Below are 20,898 nucleotides of genomic sequence, written 5' to 3'. Positions count from 1 at the left end.
TTAACACGGGGATAGGAGAGAGATAGACCACAGTTTTTGTGTGTGTGGGGTTAATTGAAACTCGATTGTTTTGTGTTGAACCAGAAAAGATACTATTAGGCAACCAAATAAAATGAAACTAAAGCTATATTTTGAAACAAAGGAAGTCATAAAACGTTTTTTTGACTAAGACTTCGGCCCATTAAAGTAGCATCAAAATAAACATTTTATGCTTGTTGAAAGGCGAAACTTTCAAAAGCTTCTTAATGAACATGACAAATGCACGCAGACCACGGACGGGGGGCTCATTTTTTATGAGAGCATCACTAAAAATGGTGATCGACTCAACAAACAAAAAAAGGCGTGGGGCCATAGCGAAACAGCAGCAGCAGAGGCAGAGGCAGCCCCCGAGAGCTGTCAATATATGGTTGAAATATGTTAATTATCGATTGTTACTTCAAAGCGCCACAGATTAGTATACATTTTTATTTCTCTTTCCACTCAAAAAAGCAAAGCATTTAAATGCCATAAAGCTGGAGCAACATTTCGATTCTTGAATTTTGTACCTATTGCGTGGATTCGATTTGTTTTTGATTTTTTTACGAGCGCTCTTTTTACGATCCAACAACGACCTGAATTGAGTTGTTTTCCCGGAGGGTATTACTTATATAGGATTTCTGGGCATTATTTTTGTTTTGGGGCTTGGGAATTAGTCGTAAACTATTTTGGTGATTATTTTGGTAGCTTTTGGTAGCTTTTGGAAAATAAAATTTTTTTTTTTGAGCCGTGTTTTTTTTTTTTTTTTTTAACTTTATTTAAGATCTGTCTTTCGCAGACAATTATTAAATTTCCTCACTTTTTGGGTACTTGGCAATCTTATTTCAGTTATCTTTATCGGTTGTTGAGACCGAAAATCCTTAGATGCTGCTGGATATGCTGTTTTGTAATTATCATTACTATCATTTGAACCACTGACGTTTGTTCGGTTCGGTTGTGGTGGCCAGATGAGAGTTTAACGCTCAGCACCATGGCTTGTAAGGAAAATAAAATAACGATTATTTTTAGGCTTGCCTAAAAAATTGGGAATATATTTTTAAAAGTGATGCAAACCTTATTTATTTTTTCAAACAAATATAGCTGATAGTAAAACGATCACAAAACGAGAAGGGACGTGTGAGACGCTTCTTACGCGTCACAACTTTTATACCCGGCACTCAGTACTACATCTGCAACTTAGCGGTTATTTGTCAAATTTTACATTTTTTCTTCATCTGTCATCTACATCTACAGCGCTTCTCACACCAACACGCTCCTTTAGCTCGCCACCCTCCCCTAGAAACAAACACTGCAGAGTCAGGGCAGAGTCGCGACAGAGGCAGGGGCAGAGACGTGTCAGGGGCAGAGGCCATAAACTGCGCGAAGCAGAGTGTGAATGAGAGGATGTGTAAAAAACACATATAAGCTGCGGGACGGGGTGGGTTTGGCCACTGCAAATTAATTTCTTCATTGTGGCTATAATAATGATCCAATCGTATCTCAATTTGGTGATCTGATAGATATGGTCATTCCCTACGGAATGGCGTTTTTAGTCTTCTTTTATCTTCAAAATGGTAGATTTGGGAGGCTTTTGCGGGGGATTTAGGGGGCGTGGCTCATTTTTTAAATACACTTGTAACAGTGTGAGCATACAGAAGTCTGGTGCAAAATTTGGTGGCTCTAGCTTTTATGGTCTCTGAGTACTAGGCGCTCATCAGGACGGACAGACGGACAGACAGACATGGCTCTATCGACTCGTCTATTGATGCTGATCAAGAAAATATATCCTTTATGGGGTCGGAAACGTTTCCTTCTGTGCGTTACATACATCAGTTTTTCGCACAAATACAATATACCCTATTTACTCTTCGAGTACCGGGTAAAAAAATACCAAATGCGGGATATTAGCCAAAAGTATTGCGGAAGACATTTCCTGTCTTCGTGTCCGTCTCGTTGAGATACAGTTAACCCATCAGCTGTTTTCTGTTTACAGGACGGGAAAACAAAAAACTCTCTCTCGCAGAAACGAATCTCTCTCGCTTTTTCTTTCTCTCTCTCTCTCTCTCTCTCTCCATGAAACTCTCTGCATACTATTCTCTCCTAATCTCTCTCTATTTCTCTTGGTTATGCTCTAAGTCATATTTTTTCCAACATTTATCTTTTAACACATTTCCCCCCTACGTTACCCGTCACACACCCACCTGCTCGTAAACAATAATGGCCGACGCCATGGCGTTTCTCTCTCAAAAAACATTCGTACAAATATCCGTACATATATGTATATAAATAAAATCCCCATAAGTAACAACAACAAGGTGGAAAAACGAGAAGGGACGTGTGAGACGCTTCTTACGCGTCACAACTTTTATACAAGGTACTCGGCTATTAAGCCTTTGCGGTTTTTTTCAAACTACATTTTACAATTTTTTTTTTCATTTTTCCTTAACAGATTGAGAGAGAATGTGCATATAAAAAAAACCTGCTGGTGGGTTAAGGCACTGCAAATTAATTTCTTTATTCTGGCTATAATAATGATCCTATCAGATCCCAATTCGGCGATCATGGTCATGGCCATTCTCTACGGAATGGTGTTTTTAGATTTATTTTATCTTCAAAACTGTGGATACCGTAGATTTTCGCGATCGGGGGCGGAAGGGGCGGGTCGAAATTTTGAAATACACTTCTAGCAGTGAGAGCATACAACCATCTGGATGCAAAATTTGGTGGTTCCAGCTTTTATAGTCTCTGAGAACCAGGCGCTCAACAAGACGGACGGACAAACGGACAGACGGATGGACACACAGATATGGCTAAATCGGCTCGGCTATTAATTCTGATCAAGAATATATATACTTTGTGGGGTCAAAAACGCTTCCTTCTGTGTTTTACATTTTTTCCGCACAAATACAATATACCCTATTTACTCTTCGAGTACCGGGTATAATAACCCAAAATGGCTACACAGAAGCGTCGATCGTCCAATGGGGTAGCGTCGAGACGGTGTTGCCAGCATTGTGTGCGAGTTTTGCGCGAATGGCATATCCATACATTCACATTATATTAAATTAACTTTTTTTGTGGCTTTTCTTGAAAAACGTTTTTGGAACTAATTTATTCGATTTGTAACCTACTCAGAGGCGTTTTTCAATCCATTAATATTGTTGTTTCCGCTCAACCGAAATGGTAGAAAATTCTGGAATGGGCAGACATTAAAATATTTAAGTTTGTATTGTATTTTATGCTAAAAATAAGCCACACCTAAAATAAATTTAATTGAAAATATTTTAATCAATGTTTCGAATTGGAAATTACAATAGTTTGAATTTTGTATTCATGATCACTTAATAATGCTTACAAATTAAAAAAAAAAAAAAACAATTTCTTGCAGCTACTACTTTTTGTGCTACTACTTTCCCCCAGCTACTACGTTTTGGCATTTTTTCCTACTACAGTTTTTCCAAGCATGCGCACGCTCAGCAAAGAGCATAAACTAAAGCTCTCACAATCTCTGCCTTCGGTTCTCTCTGGTATCTCTCTCGTTTCTTTGCTCTCGCTCTCTGTCTTGGTTTCGCTCAGCGTAAAGCGCATGGCTTTTTTGGGGCCACAGACAACAACAAAAGCACACTTGTTGAAAATGAAAACCGACCACAGCAATGACAACAACTGAACTGGTTTTCTCACCCAGAGACACTAGCGCTCTCTCTTGCTCTCTTCAAACTCTTGAAAACTACTCACTAAAACTTTCAGTGAGAGAGATAGGGAGAGTGCTGCTGGTAGAAAGAGAGCAATAAGCGAGCGAGTGAGTGAGCGAGAATGAATGTTGTTTATAGATTTTTAGTCGAATTTTGTTATTTCACGTTTAAAGTTCGTACGTACGCTACGACCGGACTGTACGACCGGAGTGTTTCCACAGCCACAAAGAAAAATAAGCGTGTGTGTCCCGCGTGTCAATCGAATACCCCAAAAGCAAAAAAAAGTAAGGTGCCGAAAATATAAAAATAAAAAAAATATTTGTAAAATCATTTATTGTGTGATGTTTGTTCTCTAACATGGTGCTTTATCATAATCTAGACTGAGTCTTAACCCAATACGTATATACACGACGAAACACATTCGAGAGAAATTTATTCCTTTGTTTGTTCCGGGGAAATCTACCATACCATCCTCTATGAGAAATCGGTTCCAGAACACCAACTGTCAGAGGCGCAAAACCCAATCCAAACATACACGTACGTGCCTCATCATAAAACGCGCCCTCGCCGAGTGGCTACCAAGCAAAACCACAAACCAAAAACGGCCAAGCCAAAGAAATAATGAAAACCCATAAATAAAAATGAAAACCCAGCAAATAAAGGAAACAAAATATATACGAAAGTAATTCCATTAGCTAGAAGTGTATATCTTTTTAAATAATTTATTATATTTCGTGTAGCATTTTTGCAATATATTTGGCGCGTAATATACACATACAAAAAGTGAGCAAAAAATTAAAATAAATAATAAATAAAAAAACGAGCTAAGGCAATTATAATACTTAATGAATTTATTACGCAATGAAAGCAGAGCAGAGCGCAAATAAAAATCAGCAACAAATTAATATGCCACTGGCGTGAAAGTCACAATTCGATGCATGAAAAAAAAGTTCACCTCCCCTGCGGTGATTTATTAATGAAATCATCAAATTGCAAACAAAGGCCAGCACTGCAAATAACAATTGCAGATTATAATAATCCAACAAAAAATACAACATATTATTAAATACAATTACAAGAAGAGCTGCGGTACGACAAACGGCTTAATCAGCGAGAAGCCAGCGGAGCATCATCGCAGTTTAGGCAGCAAGCAGCGTTTGGAAAATTATTACAAACGAGGCGCAGGCGCCGCTTTGAACACGAGTTCGCAACAGCAAGCAGCACACGCCACACATAAATTGGCATTTACCGTTAAGCGTGCTGCCGCCTGCTTCCCTGCCACCACTCTGCGGTCTGGCTGGAACACACACCAAACGCACCGCAGCGCAGTGCATCATAGTGTGCACCACACAACTCAACACCTCCAACACCGCCGAATCACCAAAGAAAAGCCGTCAAAGTGGATTTAACAAATTATAATAAAATGCTGCAATCCAGCAATCATCATTATTTAAGGCCGGATTATATGACAGCTGCAACAGCCCCAACAGCGGTAAGTCGTCGCCTCATTCTTTTTTGGATATCTGCTTCGGTTTCATTTATAATTTTTTGGGGTGGGGCGGGTAATCATATTGAATTAATGCGTAATCGCATTAAATGTTCAACTTTTGAGAGTATTTCTTTAGTTGTGTTTTTCGGTTTTTCGATGGGTTGATTTTTTGTTAATCAGAGTTAATTCGGAGTTAAATCAATTTTGAAAACAGCCATTATCCGTCTCTATCATAATCCATTGATCTAATGATAGATTAATACCCGGTACTCGACGAGTAAATAGGAAATATTAAATTTGTGGGGAAAAAATTTAACATACAGAAGTGAGCGTTTCTGACACCACAAAGTATATATATTCTTGATCAGCATCAATAGACGAGTCGATATAGCCATGTCTGTCTGTCCGTCCCTCTGTACGTCTGTCCGTCCTTACAGCGCCTAGTACTTAGAGACCATAAGAGATAGGGCAATCAAATTTTGCATCCAAACTGCTGTATGCTTACATTGTTACAAGTGTATTTTAAAATTTCGCCCTGCCCCTTCCGTCCCCAAACAAAGGCCTAAAATCTGCTGTGTCCACAATTTTAAAGATAAACTCTGGAGATAACTAAAAACGCCATTCCGTAGGGAAAGACCATATCTATCAGATCACCGAGATCAGATTGGATCATTATTATAGCCAGAATGAAGAAATTAATTTGCCGTGGCTATCCCCACCCCGTCCAGCAGCTTTTTTTTTGCACATTCTCTCATTCCACACTCTGATTCGTGTAGTGTGCGGCTCTAGGGGAGGGGGGCGAGCTAACAGAGCGTGTAGGCGTGAGAAGTGATGCAGAAGTAGATTTAGATGACATATGTAGAAAAAATTTAAAATGTCAAATGTAAAAAATATTTTTTACAGATATACTAACTGAGTACCGGGTTTAAAAGTTGTGACGCGTAAGAAGCGTCTCACACGTCCCTTCTCGTTCATTATTGTTTCTCTATTTGTATCATACTTTCTGTATACTGTATAACCCCTCATAGAAATATATAATTCTCTATCTTTATATTCGTACATACATATATCATTCGTTTGGATAACCATCTAAAGCAGTGCTCGGCACCCATACAATTAACGAGCCGTTTTTGCGTTTATATGTGCAGACGCACGCAAAACGGAACATTTCACTATATTGGGATTGGTACGAATCAGTGTAATACGCGTGTACGTGAGCGGCAGCGCAGCAGCAGCGCCTTGTCCTATACCCTTTGGATAGGGCCGTGCCGAGCCCTGATCTAAAGGACTAATCTTCTGAGAACTATGATATATACCCCCCCCCCACATCATCGATCCATTTCTTTCAATATCTAATGGGGATTTCCATAGTATTTGGCTGTCCCTATGAGATTGTTATGCCATTTATCAAATAGAATGCAAATGTCGACAGTGGGTCGGTTAATTTTTCAGCAACATCTGTCGCCACCCCTTTCTCAAGGCAAACCCCGCCATTCTGTCTTGGGCCCATGCGTGCTACCCGAATGGAATAAAAGTTGAATAGAACTGTTTACAAACGCTGGGCAGTGTAGAGGAGAGGGGGAGCAAAAAGCAAACAACAAATTCACAACCGTAGAATAATGAATTTCCCAATATCTGAACTTAAAACTTATTTCTATTTGTTCATATTAAACTATGTAAATCTGTGTAGACTGCGGCGTGGTCCCATGTAGGTCCCTGCTGCCGCTGCCACTGCCACTGCTGGTGCTGCTGTCCCAGTTTGTGTAAGTGTTTAGAGAGTCTCGAAAGCACTACTACCACCACCTCTGGAAATTGTATTCAAATTTATGGTGCGCCAAATTTGAATTTATAATGACAGAAAACAAATGCAATTTCTCGCACCGAATGAGACTCAGATGCAACGCAATGTTGCTGCTGCGCTACACACTGCGAGTACGGGCGAGAAACTATGGCAGTTAATCAGAGTCAAAGTTGTGGCGGTCTCCTCTTGCTCCTCCTCCTCCTATCACTATGTACTATCTCTTTCGAACTGCCGTGAGAGTAATAAATTTCCATTTGAATTTGTAGAGTACGTTTCGTTCATATAGAACGGAAGCTGTTTATGGCAACAGCCACCGCGTTAAGCACTCGTTGGACGAGTACGAGAAGGTACATTAATTTAATGTAATTTTTTGTAAAATTCATTTTTGTTGGTGCCACATTCAGCGTGATTACAAAGATTTTCTTGGGTGAAAGCTATTGAAAAGTCAAAAAACAGAAGGCTATTAATTTACATAACACATCTTAATGAATGGGAAACTATCAAATGGTTTTGGTGCAATGATGTTTTTGATAATGATGCCATTAGGGGCTATAAATCATCTTTTTATATGGCTAACTCCTAACAATGAATAGAAGCTAGTTCTAACGGTAAATTTGGTATTATAGAAAATTTAATGGGGACCTATTAAATTGAAAGTGGTTTGTAGAATACTTTTATAATTATTAATGTGCTTTAAAAAAATATCTAATTTTAATTTAAAAGCGGAACAAAGAAATCGAGCTAAAAAAGCGTGTTGGCGTGAGAATTGGCAGACGTAGATGACAGATGAAGAAAAAATGTAAAATTTGACAAATAACCGCTAAGGTGCAGATGTAGTACTGAGTGCCGGGTATAAAAGTTGTGACGCGTAAGAAGCGTCTCACACGTTCCTTCTCGTTTTTTAAATACACTGAATTCAGCGTGAGCATACAGCAGTCTGAACGCAAAATTTGGTGGCTCTATCTCTTATGGTCTCTAAGAACTAGCCGACAAACAAGACGGACAGACAGACATGGCTCAATCAAACGATGAATTTCTCATTAATTTATTTTAAATGCTTTAAACAAATAAATAAATATATGAATTAAATCCTCCGAAAGTTTCTCCAAGTGTATAAAATGAAAACAGACACTTTAAATAATTAATGCTGCTCCGATTAATTATTTATATGGGATGTTATATTCATGACTTTGATTTTAATAAATTTGCCTTTTGCGTCTGCCTGTCGACTGGTGACTGGTGAATGACTAACCTTCTGTTGTGTTTCGTGTATCTAAGACACTATCTACGAGTGTATAAATTATTCAATGATTAATGTCATCTGCTAATAATTAATTATAATAAAATCAAATAAACTAAGCTTGACAGCTGTCAGTGTCATCATTTGTGTATATCTTTTAAGCGGCGCCTTAGAGCACACAGACGACAGGCGGAGAAGATCTAAAAAATGACTGTTGATAATTTGCTGTCACATTGCGCTGCCAAAAAAGGAACAATAAACGGCATTCGAATGGATAATAACTCAAAAAGCAAACAGCAAGAAAAAAGGATGAAAGTTTAACAAAGAAGAAGTTCGAATACTCTTTGCAGTTACAAATAAATCTACCAAAAGTAGAGGATGCGCTGGATAGCTAAAGCCTCATACAGTTCTAGGGGAAAGCTTTTTAAATCTATTTTTATTAAGGTCATGCAAATGTCAAGTTTCAACCCGATAGCCTTTAACCTCTCAGATTAGTTCACATGGAAACATATGTACATAGACAGACAAATAGAAATGCCACGATCTGACATTGTCTCCAACCTCCCCGCAGTGTGAGTACCAAACCAGTGACCTAAATTTCAGACACCCCCTCTTGGCAAAGGGTATATGATTGTACAGTAGCAGAGCTCACTGGAAGAGCTCAAGTCAGTTAAAATGACAGACGCGCAGTGGAGATGACAGGTTAAGCGAAGTAAACAAAAAAAAATAAGGTGAATAAAGTGCAAATGTCAGCTGACCGCAAACATCATTAATATAATTAAATGTGTCAGACAAGCAGCCATTTATGCAGTCGGACATTCATTTCAGTTAACCACACGCTGCCTGCCGTCAGTTTCAGCCACCATATGCCACCTACAGACAAAAAACTGATGGCTGAATGGACGTCAGTCAGTCAGTCGGTTGGTCTGTCGGTCGGTGCTCTCTTAACTGGCAGTTAAAGTGTGCGCTTGACATAGCGACGGGGCTCTTAGTCTCTTCTGACTACGACTTCTGGCTCGTTCTTTCACAACGAGAGAGCTGTCTATCTGTCTGTACGTCGGAGCTTTTGTGTTTGCGTGTGGCTCTAATTAAAGTGTCATCAACAGCAGAAAATACCACCAGCAAAAGCAATAGCAATAGCACCCAGAAAAAGCAACAGCAACCAGCACCCAAACAACGCAACAAATGAGCAGAGCAGAGAGTAGAGTTGTGTTATGCCCCAGCATGTTAGAGATAAATTGCTATGTCTAGAGCTGTCATGTTAATTTTTTGTACATGCACACAAATAATAGTTTTTATGCCTAAAGTGTTAATTAATTCTTGGAATATTTTAAATACACACATACTTTCGTACGTGTAAACAACAAAATAAAACGGACAGCAGCAGGGATACCCACTGGATGGCTTTGCACTCTAATTAAGGTTGGGGTCTAGGTTAGGGGTTACATTTTATGATGGGAATTTCTAGAAAACACAGCAAAATCTGTAAAGTTCCAATAAGAGTTCGATGGAAAGTTAATTAATGAGTAGAGAATACTGGGAAATAAATTTGATTATAGAAGAAATGAGAAGGGACGTGTGAGACGCTTCTTACGCGTCACAACTTTTATACCCGGCACTCCGTACTACATCTGCACTTTAGCGGTTATTTGTCAAATTTTACATTTTTTCTTCATCTGTCATCTACATCAAAAACACTGCTCGCGCCAACACGCTCCTTTAGCTCGACACCCTCCCCTAGAGCAACACACTGCAGAGTCAGAGCAGAGACGCGGCAGAGACAGAGGCAGAGACGTGTCAGAGGCAGCGGAACCAAACACTGCGCGAAGCAGAGTGTGAATGAGAGAATGTGAAAAAAACAAATATAAGCTGCGGGACGGGGTGGGTTTAGCCACTGCAAATTAATCGTTATTCGCACAAATACAATATACCCTATTTACTTTTCGAGTACCGGGTATAAAAACGGTAGAAATATAGAAATAAGTAAAAGTGGATTAAAAATTGCATTAAACAGGATGATGGATGGAACTTCAAAAGTCAAGAAAAATCAACGAATAATCTAAAATGTGTTAGATTTGACCAACAATAAACTCGTTTGCATGTACATGTTTGTTCTCTAATCTTGGTCTATGTATTAAAATATTTTTAAGTACACTTAAATAATCACCTTCAATAATATTTTCTTATTTTCTGCAATCAAAGTTCGCTCAAATATATACCACAAATCAGTCCAATCTCTTGCCCAAATGTGAATTGCTACTGTTTTCAAAAAGTCCTATTAAATGCTTAAATGGATCGATTTAATATTTATATAAATATTCGATCCCCAACTGGTTTAACTAAAAAGTACTTGGCTTATGGCTCGAAAAGAAATCGATTAAGAGCAGCCTTAATAAAAAATAAAAATAGCCGTCATCGAAGCGATATCTTGTGGTGTTCATTAAGAAATGTATTGCATTTTATGGCTCAGATCATAAATTTAACGATTCAACCAATTTCGTTAATAAGCAACTATAAATAAATAAAGAAGAAACAAAAAACGAAAAGGGAAGAAGCAGACTCGATCCATTATAATCAATCGTTATTATGACGAGTTTTATTGCCTGTTTTTGGATGAGAGTACGAGTATGAGTACGAATACAATCGAATGGCATTTATCACTCGAGACACGATTGCTGCTCGCCCCGTCAATCACGCCTTCTCACTCTCCTCCATTCCGATTCGATTCGAATTGAAAACCCAACCCCACATAGCCACAGAGTCATAGTTATAGCCATAACCATTCATGGCAAATGCTCGGGTACCATTTGTGAAAATCGAAATGCTTACGTACGAGCCGTTGAGTCGGTGTACAAATTGAATGAGTGAAACCCAATGAATTCATTTAAATGCACGCGAGGCGGTAACTATGATAATGAATTGCAATTGCCTCTTAAACCGCAAAAAAATAACCCGTTTTTTATATATGTATAATATTATTTTCATTTTTCATTATTCATTTATTTTTTTTTTTTTTGAGTATAGTCCGAGGAATATTACAAATTACGGACCGAGAGATAATCGAACGGGTAACATGGTGACAGAGGGGGGTATTGTGGCATAAAAGGTTATAAAACAGTCAGAGCCAATAATCGTAAATTGTTCAAACAAATTAACCAATAAATTCATATAGAAACAATCAAATTAATGTCCATGCTGATATCTGTCAATTGCATTATTTTTGTCATCATTAAAAACAACGCAGCATCAGCTCATCATCAGTATTATGAGATATATTGAGATTGAAACGAGTTAAGCTTGTTAGAATCAACAATGGAAATAAAACTAAACTTTGTATTGAAACGTGCCGATAAACGTTAAGTTTCAGTTTCTATAAAGCTTATACGCATGAAGGCAATGAGTGTCATGGAAATGTAGTGAACGTGTGAGACGCTTCGTATGCGTCACAACTATTACACCCGAGTACCGGGTATGCATATAAATATGTATGTATGTACATACGTATTTACATATGCAAAGTATGTGCTATTTTTATACCCGGTACTCGAAGAGAAAATAGGGCATATTGTAGTATGCCCTATTAGTATAGTAGAGTAGTATATATAGTATACTAGTATAGTCGAGTATATATATTCTTGTATAAAAAGTGCTAAAAACCCTGTTAAAAATGGTAGCGAAAAAACATTTTTTATACCCGGTACTCAAAGAGTAAGTAGGGTATATTGTATTTGTGCACAAAGTGAATGTATGTAACGTACAGAAGGAAACGTCTCCGACCCCATAAAGTATATATATTCTTGATCAGCATCAATAGCCGAGTCGATTGAGCCATGTCTGTCTGTCCGTCTGTCCATCTGTCCGTCCGTCCGACTTGTTGAGCGCCTGGATCTCAGAGACTATAAAAGCTAGAGCCACCAAATTTTGCATCCATACTTCTGTATGCTCACACTGTTACAAGTGTATTTCAAAAATGAGCCACGCCACCTTCCGCCCCCGCAAAAGGGCGAAAACCTCCCAAATTTTGAAGATAAAAGAAAACTAAAAACGCCATTCCGTAGGGAATGACCATATCTATCAGATCACCATTATTATAGCCACAATGAAGAAATTAATTTCCAGTGGATAAACCCACCCCGTCCCGCAGCTTATATTTGTTTTTTACACATTCTCTCATTCACACTCTGCTTCGGGCAGTTTGTGGCCTCTGCCTCTGACACGTCTCTGCTTCTGCCTCTGCCGCGTCTCTGCCCTGACTCTGCAGTGTGTTGCTCTAGGGGAGGGTGGCGAGCTAAAGGAGCGTGTTGGCGTGAGTAGTGTTGTTGATGTAGAATCTACATTGTAGATGACAGATAAAGAAAAAATGTAAAATTTGACAAATAACCGCTAAAGTGCAGATGTAGTACTAAGTGCCGGGTATAAAAGTTGTGACGCGTAAGAAGCGTCTCACACGTCCGTTCTCGTTTAAAACTCTTTTGCACCACCCTATTATTTAAATCGATAGATAATTCTTAAAGGGATAATTTATAAGTAATTTCATATTTTTCGGTTTTCCGTTTTATCCGGATTATCGCAATCGGTTGAAAGTGCCTTTTGCCGCTCGATCGATCGCTTTCACTTTCGGTTTGTTTCTGCGTCTGCGTCTGCTCCTGCGTGTGTTTTGGTCGCTTGCAAACACGAAAAGTAAGTTGAGACGCTTTCAAATGACTGCCAGACAGAAATCGAATGGACACCAATCAGACGAACACAAAACACACCACAAACACTCTTTACGGTGCTAGATTGACAGGCGGCGTTCAAGTGGTGCCAATTAAAACGATTAACATCTTGATAGAGAATAAATAATACAAAATGTGTCCCGTATCCTTACCCTTATCCTTGCCCAAACATAAACGCGAATGAATATGGTTGATGATAAGAGCCCCATGCTTTGATGGGCTCACAAGAGTTGTTTCAACGCATAATTGATGTGATTGAGATTGATTGTTTATTGGTTTTGCCCCTTTACAATCACACACACATCGCACACATCTCAGGTCTGCGCAGTGGGTTTACTGATTTGATTGAAATGGCCATGGCCCCCGTGCCCAAGCACGATTCCGACGCCAGTATGACCGCTTTGTGAGCTTATCAATATCACATTTCAGTTTATTTCATTCTTTTTTGTTTTTGGAGTGTCTTGCTTGTCTCGCCTTTTGGTCAGACAATGGCTGCCTCACCACATAAACGCCACATCAAGAGCTCTTTTTGAACCCGTACGAGCGATACCTATAGCAAATAAATTTACACAGATACATACATATGTATATGCTTTTTGCCTTCTTTTGAATATTTCTGTGCTTGGGCTTCAAAAGCAATTTGTATGCATTTAGTGTCAAATGTTTTGTTGAGCACTGAAAAGCCCTCTCCTATTTGCCCTATAATACCTTTTGTGCGGGGGCTTTGTCCAGGGGCTATTTTTTTTGGGGTGGCCACCACTGATTAATATTTTTACACAATTCTAAGGCACTCAGTCATGATTAATGATTCATACCATTTGAAAACCATTTAATTTACTCTGGATTTCCAAGAATTACGGCCGGCCATGCCTCACCTCGGAAATGGTCAAGAGCCCATGAGGACTCTCCGCGAAGTATGGTTACGCTTTTGGCTTTAAAACACATTCGTTGTGGTGTTCCTTTTGATAGGGAACAAATATCTTTTATCATGAGGTTTGAGTCAAATGTTTACTTATGTGCTTGGAAATTATTATGTTGTGGGTGGAATATAATAACTTTAATAAGGAAAAAGGAAACAGAAGCTTAGGCGTAAAGGGAACTACAATTTAGTTGTCTTATACGAGGACTGTCCGATAAGTATCTGGCCTGACATAGAAGATGTACCTTTACGTTTACCAAACTTTGTTATTGTGATCAGGCATACGAAAGCTATCGCTTAACAATCGATTTACTAAATCAATGTCAGTGCTTTTGTAAAAATGGAAAAAGTATAATTATCTTGCGGTCATTGGAGATTTGTTTTTGGGCAATACGCCTTCAAAAATCGAAACCAAGCTTGACACTGTCTCTGGGGACTCTTCCGTATCATTTACAACCACGAATTGGATATGAGAGAGCTCTCGGCACGTTGGGTGCCGCGTTTGCTCACTCTTAATCAAAAGCGTGTTCGTATGATCTGTTGCAATTCTCTCTTGACGATTTTAACTCGTAATAAATCAGAGTTTTGGATGAAACATGGATAGAGGCAAACATGGATACACCACTATACTTCAGAAACCAAATGACAATCAAAGCAGTGGATTGAGAAGGGGTATCCCAAAAGAAATCGAAAACTGTTATTTCAGCAGGAAAAGTTGTGAAAACAGTTTTTTGGATAGTAGTGGAAACATCTACACCGATTATCTGGAGAAAGGAAAAACGATCATGGGGAAGCTACTACGCATCGCTTTTGGATAAGTTAATGCCAGAAAAGGCGGATAAACGGCCACATTTGCAGAAGAAAACAATTTAGTTTCATCAGGATAATGCACCTTCCCTTACATCAGCAGTTTTCATTGCAAAAATACATGAATTACGCTTTGGATTTCTTCCCCATCCCCCTTTCTCACCAGACCAAGTGACTTATTTTTACTCCCTTCGCGCTTGGCGAACAGAAATTTTCAATAACTTTTGTAAACAGTTAACTTTTTTGAGGAGCAGGACTACAATTATGTTAAGGAGGGGTTGAAGAGGTGGCTTCGATAAGTGTATTGACTTAGAAGGAGACTATGTTAAAAAATAGAATATCAAAACAATTTTAAAACTTCTGCTTTATTGTCAGACCGGAAACTTATCGGACAGCCCGCGTAAGACGTATTTCCTTATTTATTGGCTCAAAATATATCAAAAAATTAAAGATCTCATTTAAAATTAAAGCGAAAATTTCCTTAAACTGTTTTTCAAACCCTTTTCACATGAAAATCATTAAATTTAATTGACACTTGACACCAGAATTTTCTTCTTCTCTTCTTTCATTTGTATTTTTTTTGTGTCAAAGACACAATGAAAATCTAAGGCAAAAGTTCATTTAAATAGGAGAGTGACATACGTCAAAGTGACACTTTTTGATTGCTATTCGGTTACAGTTTCTAGCGCTGTCTTTGCTGTCTTTTCCACTGTAGTTGACACTTTTTGAACCCCCCAACCATCACCACACACACACCCCAAAGGCACTGAGAGATAGATGGATAGACACTGCTTGTGACACTTCAAGGCAAACAAAATCGCAAGGTTAAAGCAACCAAAAAAAAAAAAAATAATGAATAAAAATATAGAGTGAAAAGTGAAAATGAATTAAAGACCATGTCAGAGTTGTTACGTTTTCGAAATGACAGGAATGTCATGTCAAATGCCAAGTCGGCATAACATTTCCAGGGACATGCTGATGATAGGTACATTGCCGCATGTGTGTGTCATACAATTCCAGCAAAATGTTTTATGAAATTAGAAATTAAATGGAACTTTGAATGGCGCAATTGAGACAAGCAAGTCTAAAGGATTTTTTACAAAGAAACACTACAGGATACCCTCCTTTACTTCTTTCATATAATTTCAATTTAATGTGAACGAGGAAGGAGACACTCACACACGTGTTAGACACTTCTTACGCGTCACAACTTTTACACCCGGTACTCAGTATTAAATCTTAGTGCCTTCTTTCAAATTTTACATTTTAAATTTTTTCTACAAACGTCATCTACATCTTCTTCTACATAACTTCTTTATCAACACACTGCACGAATCAGAGTGTGGAATGAGAAAATGTTTAAAAAACAAACAAAAAACTGCTGGACGGAGTGGTCGCAGCCACTGAAATTAATTTCTTCATTCTGGCTATAATGATCTAATCTGATCTTAATTCGGCGATCTGATAGATATAATCTCTTCTTTCGAAATGGTGTTTTTAGATTTATTTTATCTTCAAAATTGGGGATACAGCAGATGTTTGACCTTTGTGGCGTCGGAAGGGAATGGGACCTTTTTTTTAAATACACTTGTATCAGTGTGTTATCGCAGCTGGCTGGAGGCGAAATTCGGTGGCTCTGGCTCTTATGGTCTCTGAGAACTAGCCGAAAAACGAGACGGACAGACGGACGGACGAACAGACATGGTTTTATTGACTACAAAAATATATACTTTGTGGGGTCGGAAACCCTTCCTTCTGTGTGTTACATTCTTTTCACACAAATAAAATATACCCTATTTACTCTTCGAGTACCTGGTATAAAAATATCCAAAGCAGTAAAGAAAATAGAAAAAGAAAATAGCATACGACAAGATCGTAACAAAACAATGCATGCCATTGCACATCTCACGCCTCTTTGAAATTTTTCCCATGCTTTTGGCCACATTATCACGTGTCAAATATCTTAGGGATGAACAAAAGCTTTCCACAATTTTCGTAGGGATAGCATCATCAACATCATCAAAGGGGCGGAGTCAGAGACAGGGGCCCTCGAGGCATCGGACTCCCTGCCTATTCAAATTAGCCAACGCGAGTCGAGTGTTACGAATAAAGTGTACATACTGCAATTCATTTATTCAGCTGTCTCCTCGCTGTCTTTTTGGCTTGTCGCCCTGTCATTTTGGCGTACTTTTTCAGGAGGGTTTTCTTTTGCTTATCGCAGTGAAAAAATCTAACGAAAAGGAAGAGACCCCCTCGACTGCCTATCTCTAAACCGTCCCATGTGTGTGGGTTGTTTGAGTTCTCTTTGTGCAGAGTGGGTATAAGGAAATGTAGCTTTGGGAGCGACCATGAACAAAGGATCTTTATGAGCTTTATATAAAACAATTTCCTTTAGCTGGACGCTGCATGGAACTGTTTAGATTGCATTTCCTTTTCACATTATCTGCCATATAAATCAGATATACATATCACCCGATCAATCCTTAAGTGTATCCAAATCTTCGGTTTTTCCTTCTCCTTCCATTGATGGTGTTGCTGTTTTTCTTGGTTGCATTGCTCGCGTTATTTGGTTCTATTTGCATATTTTCGCATTTTCTTATTCAGACAGACACCAAAAGACCTGAAAAAGAGCAGGGGGAAGGCAGAGGCGTCAGCACGGCATTCAGTTAGTCTCTATCTCGCTTTCCTCTTCCCTCACTCTTTCCTTTCTGTTATGTTACAATTTTTTATATGCCAGAGAATGCCAACTGTATGTATATGTTTTTTATACCCGGTACTCGAAGAGTAAATAGGGTATATTGTATTTGTGCGAATAACGGTTGTACATATGTAACGCACAGAAGGAAAAGTTTCCGACCCCATAAAGTATGTATATGTATTCTTGATCAGCATCAATAGCCGAGTCTATGTCTGTCTGTCTGTCTGCCTGTCTGTCTGTCCGTCCGTCCGTCTGTCCGTCTTGTTTGTCGGCTAGTTCTCAGAGACTATAAGAGCTAGAGCCACAAAATTTTGCATCTAGACTGCTGTATACTCACACTGAAACCAGTGTATTTCAAAAATTAGACCCGCCCCCTTCCGCCTTCGCAAAAGGGCGAAAACCTCCCCAACAATTTTGAAGATTAAAGAAAAGTAACGAGATGGAACGTGTGAGACGCTTCTTACGCGTCACAACTTTTATACCCGGCACTCAGTACCACATCTGCACTTAGGGGTTATTTGTCAAATTTTACATTTTTTCTTCACCTGTCATCTACATCAACAACTCTGCTCACGCCAACACGCGCCTTTAGCTCGCCACCATAACCTAGAGCCACACACTGCAGAGTCAGGGCAGAGACGCGGCAGAAACAGCGGCAGAGCCGCACACTGCGCAAAGCAGAGTGTAAATGAGAGAAGGTTCAAAAAACAAATATAAGCTGCGGGACGGTGTGGGTTTAGCCACTGCAAATTAATTTCTTCATTGTAGCTATAATAATGATCCAATTGGATCCCGACTTGGTGATATGATAGATATGGTCATTCCCTACAGAATGGCGTTTTTAGTTTTCTTTTATCTTCACAATTGTAGCTTTGGGAGGTTTTCGCCCTTTTGCGGGGGCGGAAGGGGGCGGGGCTCATTTTTTAAATACACTTGTAACAGTGTGAGCATACAGAAGTATGGATCCAAAATTTGGTGGCTCTAGCTTTTATAGTCTCTGAGATTCAGGCGCTCAACAAGACGGACGGACGGACGGACGGACAGACAGACATGGCTCAATCGTAAGGGCTATTGATGCTGATCAAGAATATATATACTTTATGGGGTCGGAAACGTTTCCTTCTGTGCGTAACATACAACCGTTATTCGCACAAATACAATATACCCTATTTACTCTTCGAGTACCGGGTATAAAAACATCATTCCGTAGGGAATGACCATATCTATCAGATCACCAAATTGGGATGCGATTGGATCATTATTATGGCCACAATGAATAAATTAATTGGCTGTGGCAAAACCCACCCCGTCCCGCAGCGTATATTTCTTTTTTTCACATTCTCTCATTCACACTCTGCTTCGCGCAGTGGCAGAGGCCTCTGCCTCTGACACGTCTCTGCCTCTGTCTCTGCCGCGTCTCTGCCCAGACTGTGCAGTGTGTTGCTCTAGGGGAGGGTGGCGAGCTAAAGGAGCGTGTTGGCGTGAATAGTGTTGTTGATGTAAATGACAGATGAAGAAAAAATTTAAAATTTGACAAATAACCGCTAAGGTGCAGATGTAGTACTGAGTGCCGGGAATAAAAGTTGTGACGCGTAAGAAGCGTCTCACACGTCCCTTCTCGTTTTTTCATGTATTTCGAAGCAAGAGCAGTGGAGCGGGTTGACAGGACTGGTCCGAACGAACAGCTGTGCAGCACAAAACTGTCAGACGTCTGGCAGAGAGCCGATGCGCTCGATGCATAGCGCTAAAATAGTGCTAGCCGCTCTCTCTCTCCCCTCTCTCTCTCTCTCTCTCTCTCTCTCTCTGTCTCTCTCTCTCTTTCTTTCTCTATCTCTGTCTGTATCTCTCTGTCTTTCTGTCAGAGTTGACTTGCACCGGAAGTGCAACAAACAATTTTATTTCCTTTTTTCACAGTTTGTCTATTCTGTCCTGCCTTTTATTTTGTGACCAACAGTAAATAATGGCAACGAAAGGAAACTAAAAGTTTGGGAGTTTTATAATCAAAATAAAGATCTAAAAGATCATAGATAGGGTTTTCATAAAAGTTTGGGATATTCCTAGTGGTTCAATAGATCCTTCAAATTAATTGATTACACCCGGTACTCGAAGAGTGAAATGGGTATTGTATTTGTGGTAAAAAAATGTAACACACAGAAGGAAGCGTTTCCGACACCATAAAGAATAAATATATATATATATATATATTCTTGATCTGTCCGTCGGTCCGACTCATGTAATATCACACTGAATCAAGTTTGTTTCAAAAATTCGACCCTCCCCCTTTCGCCCCAACAAAGGACGAGAATCCGCTGTATCAAAAATTTTGATGATAAGAGGAAACTAAAAATACCATTCCGTTGGCAATGCCCATGTCTATCAGATCACCGAACTGTGATTAGACTGGATTATTATAATAGTTAGAATGAAGCCCAGCCTCATGCAGTGTGCGTCACTGAGGACGGGTGTCTAGCTAAAAGAGTTTGTTGGCGGGAGAAGTGATGTAGATGTAGATTACAGATGTAGAAAAATTTTAAATTTGTAAAAAGCCGCTAAGGTATTGATGTAGTACTGAGTACCGGGTATAAAAGTTGTGACGTGTAAGAAGCAGCTTATATTACTTTCTATTTCATATTGGCTGTAAAATACATTCAAGTTCATTTACTCACAAAACATAAAAATGGGAGAAAGAAAAAGTGCAAATATTTATTGCAAATGCAAATCAAACACGCAAGCGCCTCATTAAAAAAATGCTGGTAGGAAAATGCAGAGGGAAAAAAACTCTATTCAGGTGTAGCAGTCGGTATGGGGAGGTGTAGTTAGGGATGCTGACAACAGTTGTCAACGCAAGTGTAGAGGCGGCATAATTATAAATAACATGTAATTACCTCAGGGTAAAACGAAAAGCGGAGAGTGGTGTCGTCCCATTTTGTGGATCTGTTCTGGGGTCTGGTCTTCTCTTTTCCCAGAGTGGGGTGGGGGGTCTTGGCATTTTGACAGGCAAGCCAAGGCGACAGCCAGTTGACAGGAAACAATGCCACAGAAACGAGTAGCGGCGACACAGTCACACTGTGTCTGCATCTCTGTATCTTTGCTCTACGAAAAAATTATACATAAATATATTGTCGTTCGATTTATTATGCCGATCGGTCGAGAGCGATGCAGCGCGAAAATTTCATTAACGTTGACAACTTGAAATGCTAATTATTGTCAAATTAATTTAGTCAACTGTCAGCTTAAAGATATTTCATAATAACAAAAAAGGAGAACAAAAAAGAATATATGTACATATATCAGTCGGACAGCAAGAATAAATGAATGCCGCATGTGGGCACACCGGGCACATTCAATTCGCTTGACAGCAATGACAGACACCTTTTTCGCTCGGCTTTATGCTAATTAGCCGGGCCAACAGCTGCCGCGGCGCACAGCACACAAGTCACAAAATCTGTTAAATGAATGGAATAAAATATCAAAATTATTGTTTCTTGATGAACAACCAAGATTTGTGATTATAATCGGATG

At 39.2% G+C, this 20,898-nt stretch overlaps 1 protein-coding gene and 1 long non-coding RNA gene across 5 annotated transcripts in view; one reads left to right on the top strand and one right to left on the bottom strand.

Annotated features, from left to right (window-relative positions):
- LOC117900306 (zinc finger protein Elbow-like) overlaps nt 1–20,898 on the top strand; it is a 42,105-nt gene that overhangs the window by 3,283 nt on the left and 17,924 nt on the right. Inside the window, exon 2 of one of the 3 annotated variants that reach the window (XM_034810622.1) lies at nt 4,926–5,199. In XM_034810622.1, the coding sequence (XP_034666513.1) occupies nt 5,131–5,199 (69 nt within the window). In that variant the 5' untranslated portion in view covers nt 4,926–5,130. Of the gene's footprint in view, nt 1–3,850; nt 5,200–20,898 lie in introns of those variants that run through there. The other 2 variants (XM_034810623.1, XM_034810620.1) reach the window with 2 other exon arrangements.
- Nucleotides 20,268–20,898, bottom strand: part of LOC117900307 — a 70,033-nt gene continuing 69,402 nt past the window's right edge. For both annotated transcript variants that reach the window (XR_004649273.1, XR_004649272.1), the window contains one exon: nt 20,268–20,469. This is a non-coding gene — a long non-coding RNA (uncharacterized LOC117900307). The remainder of the gene's footprint in view (nt 20,470–20,898) is intronic.

The sequence above is a fragment of the Drosophila subobscura genome, chromosome U (assembly GCF_008121235.1).
Source record: "Drosophila subobscura isolate 14011-0131.10 chromosome U, UCBerk_Dsub_1.0, whole genome shotgun sequence".
Lineage (NCBI taxonomy): Eukaryota > Metazoa > Arthropoda > Insecta > Diptera > Drosophilidae > Drosophila > Drosophila subobscura.
Note: the sequence above shows the minus strand (reverse complement) of the source record. Positions and strands in the feature narration are given on the sequence as shown.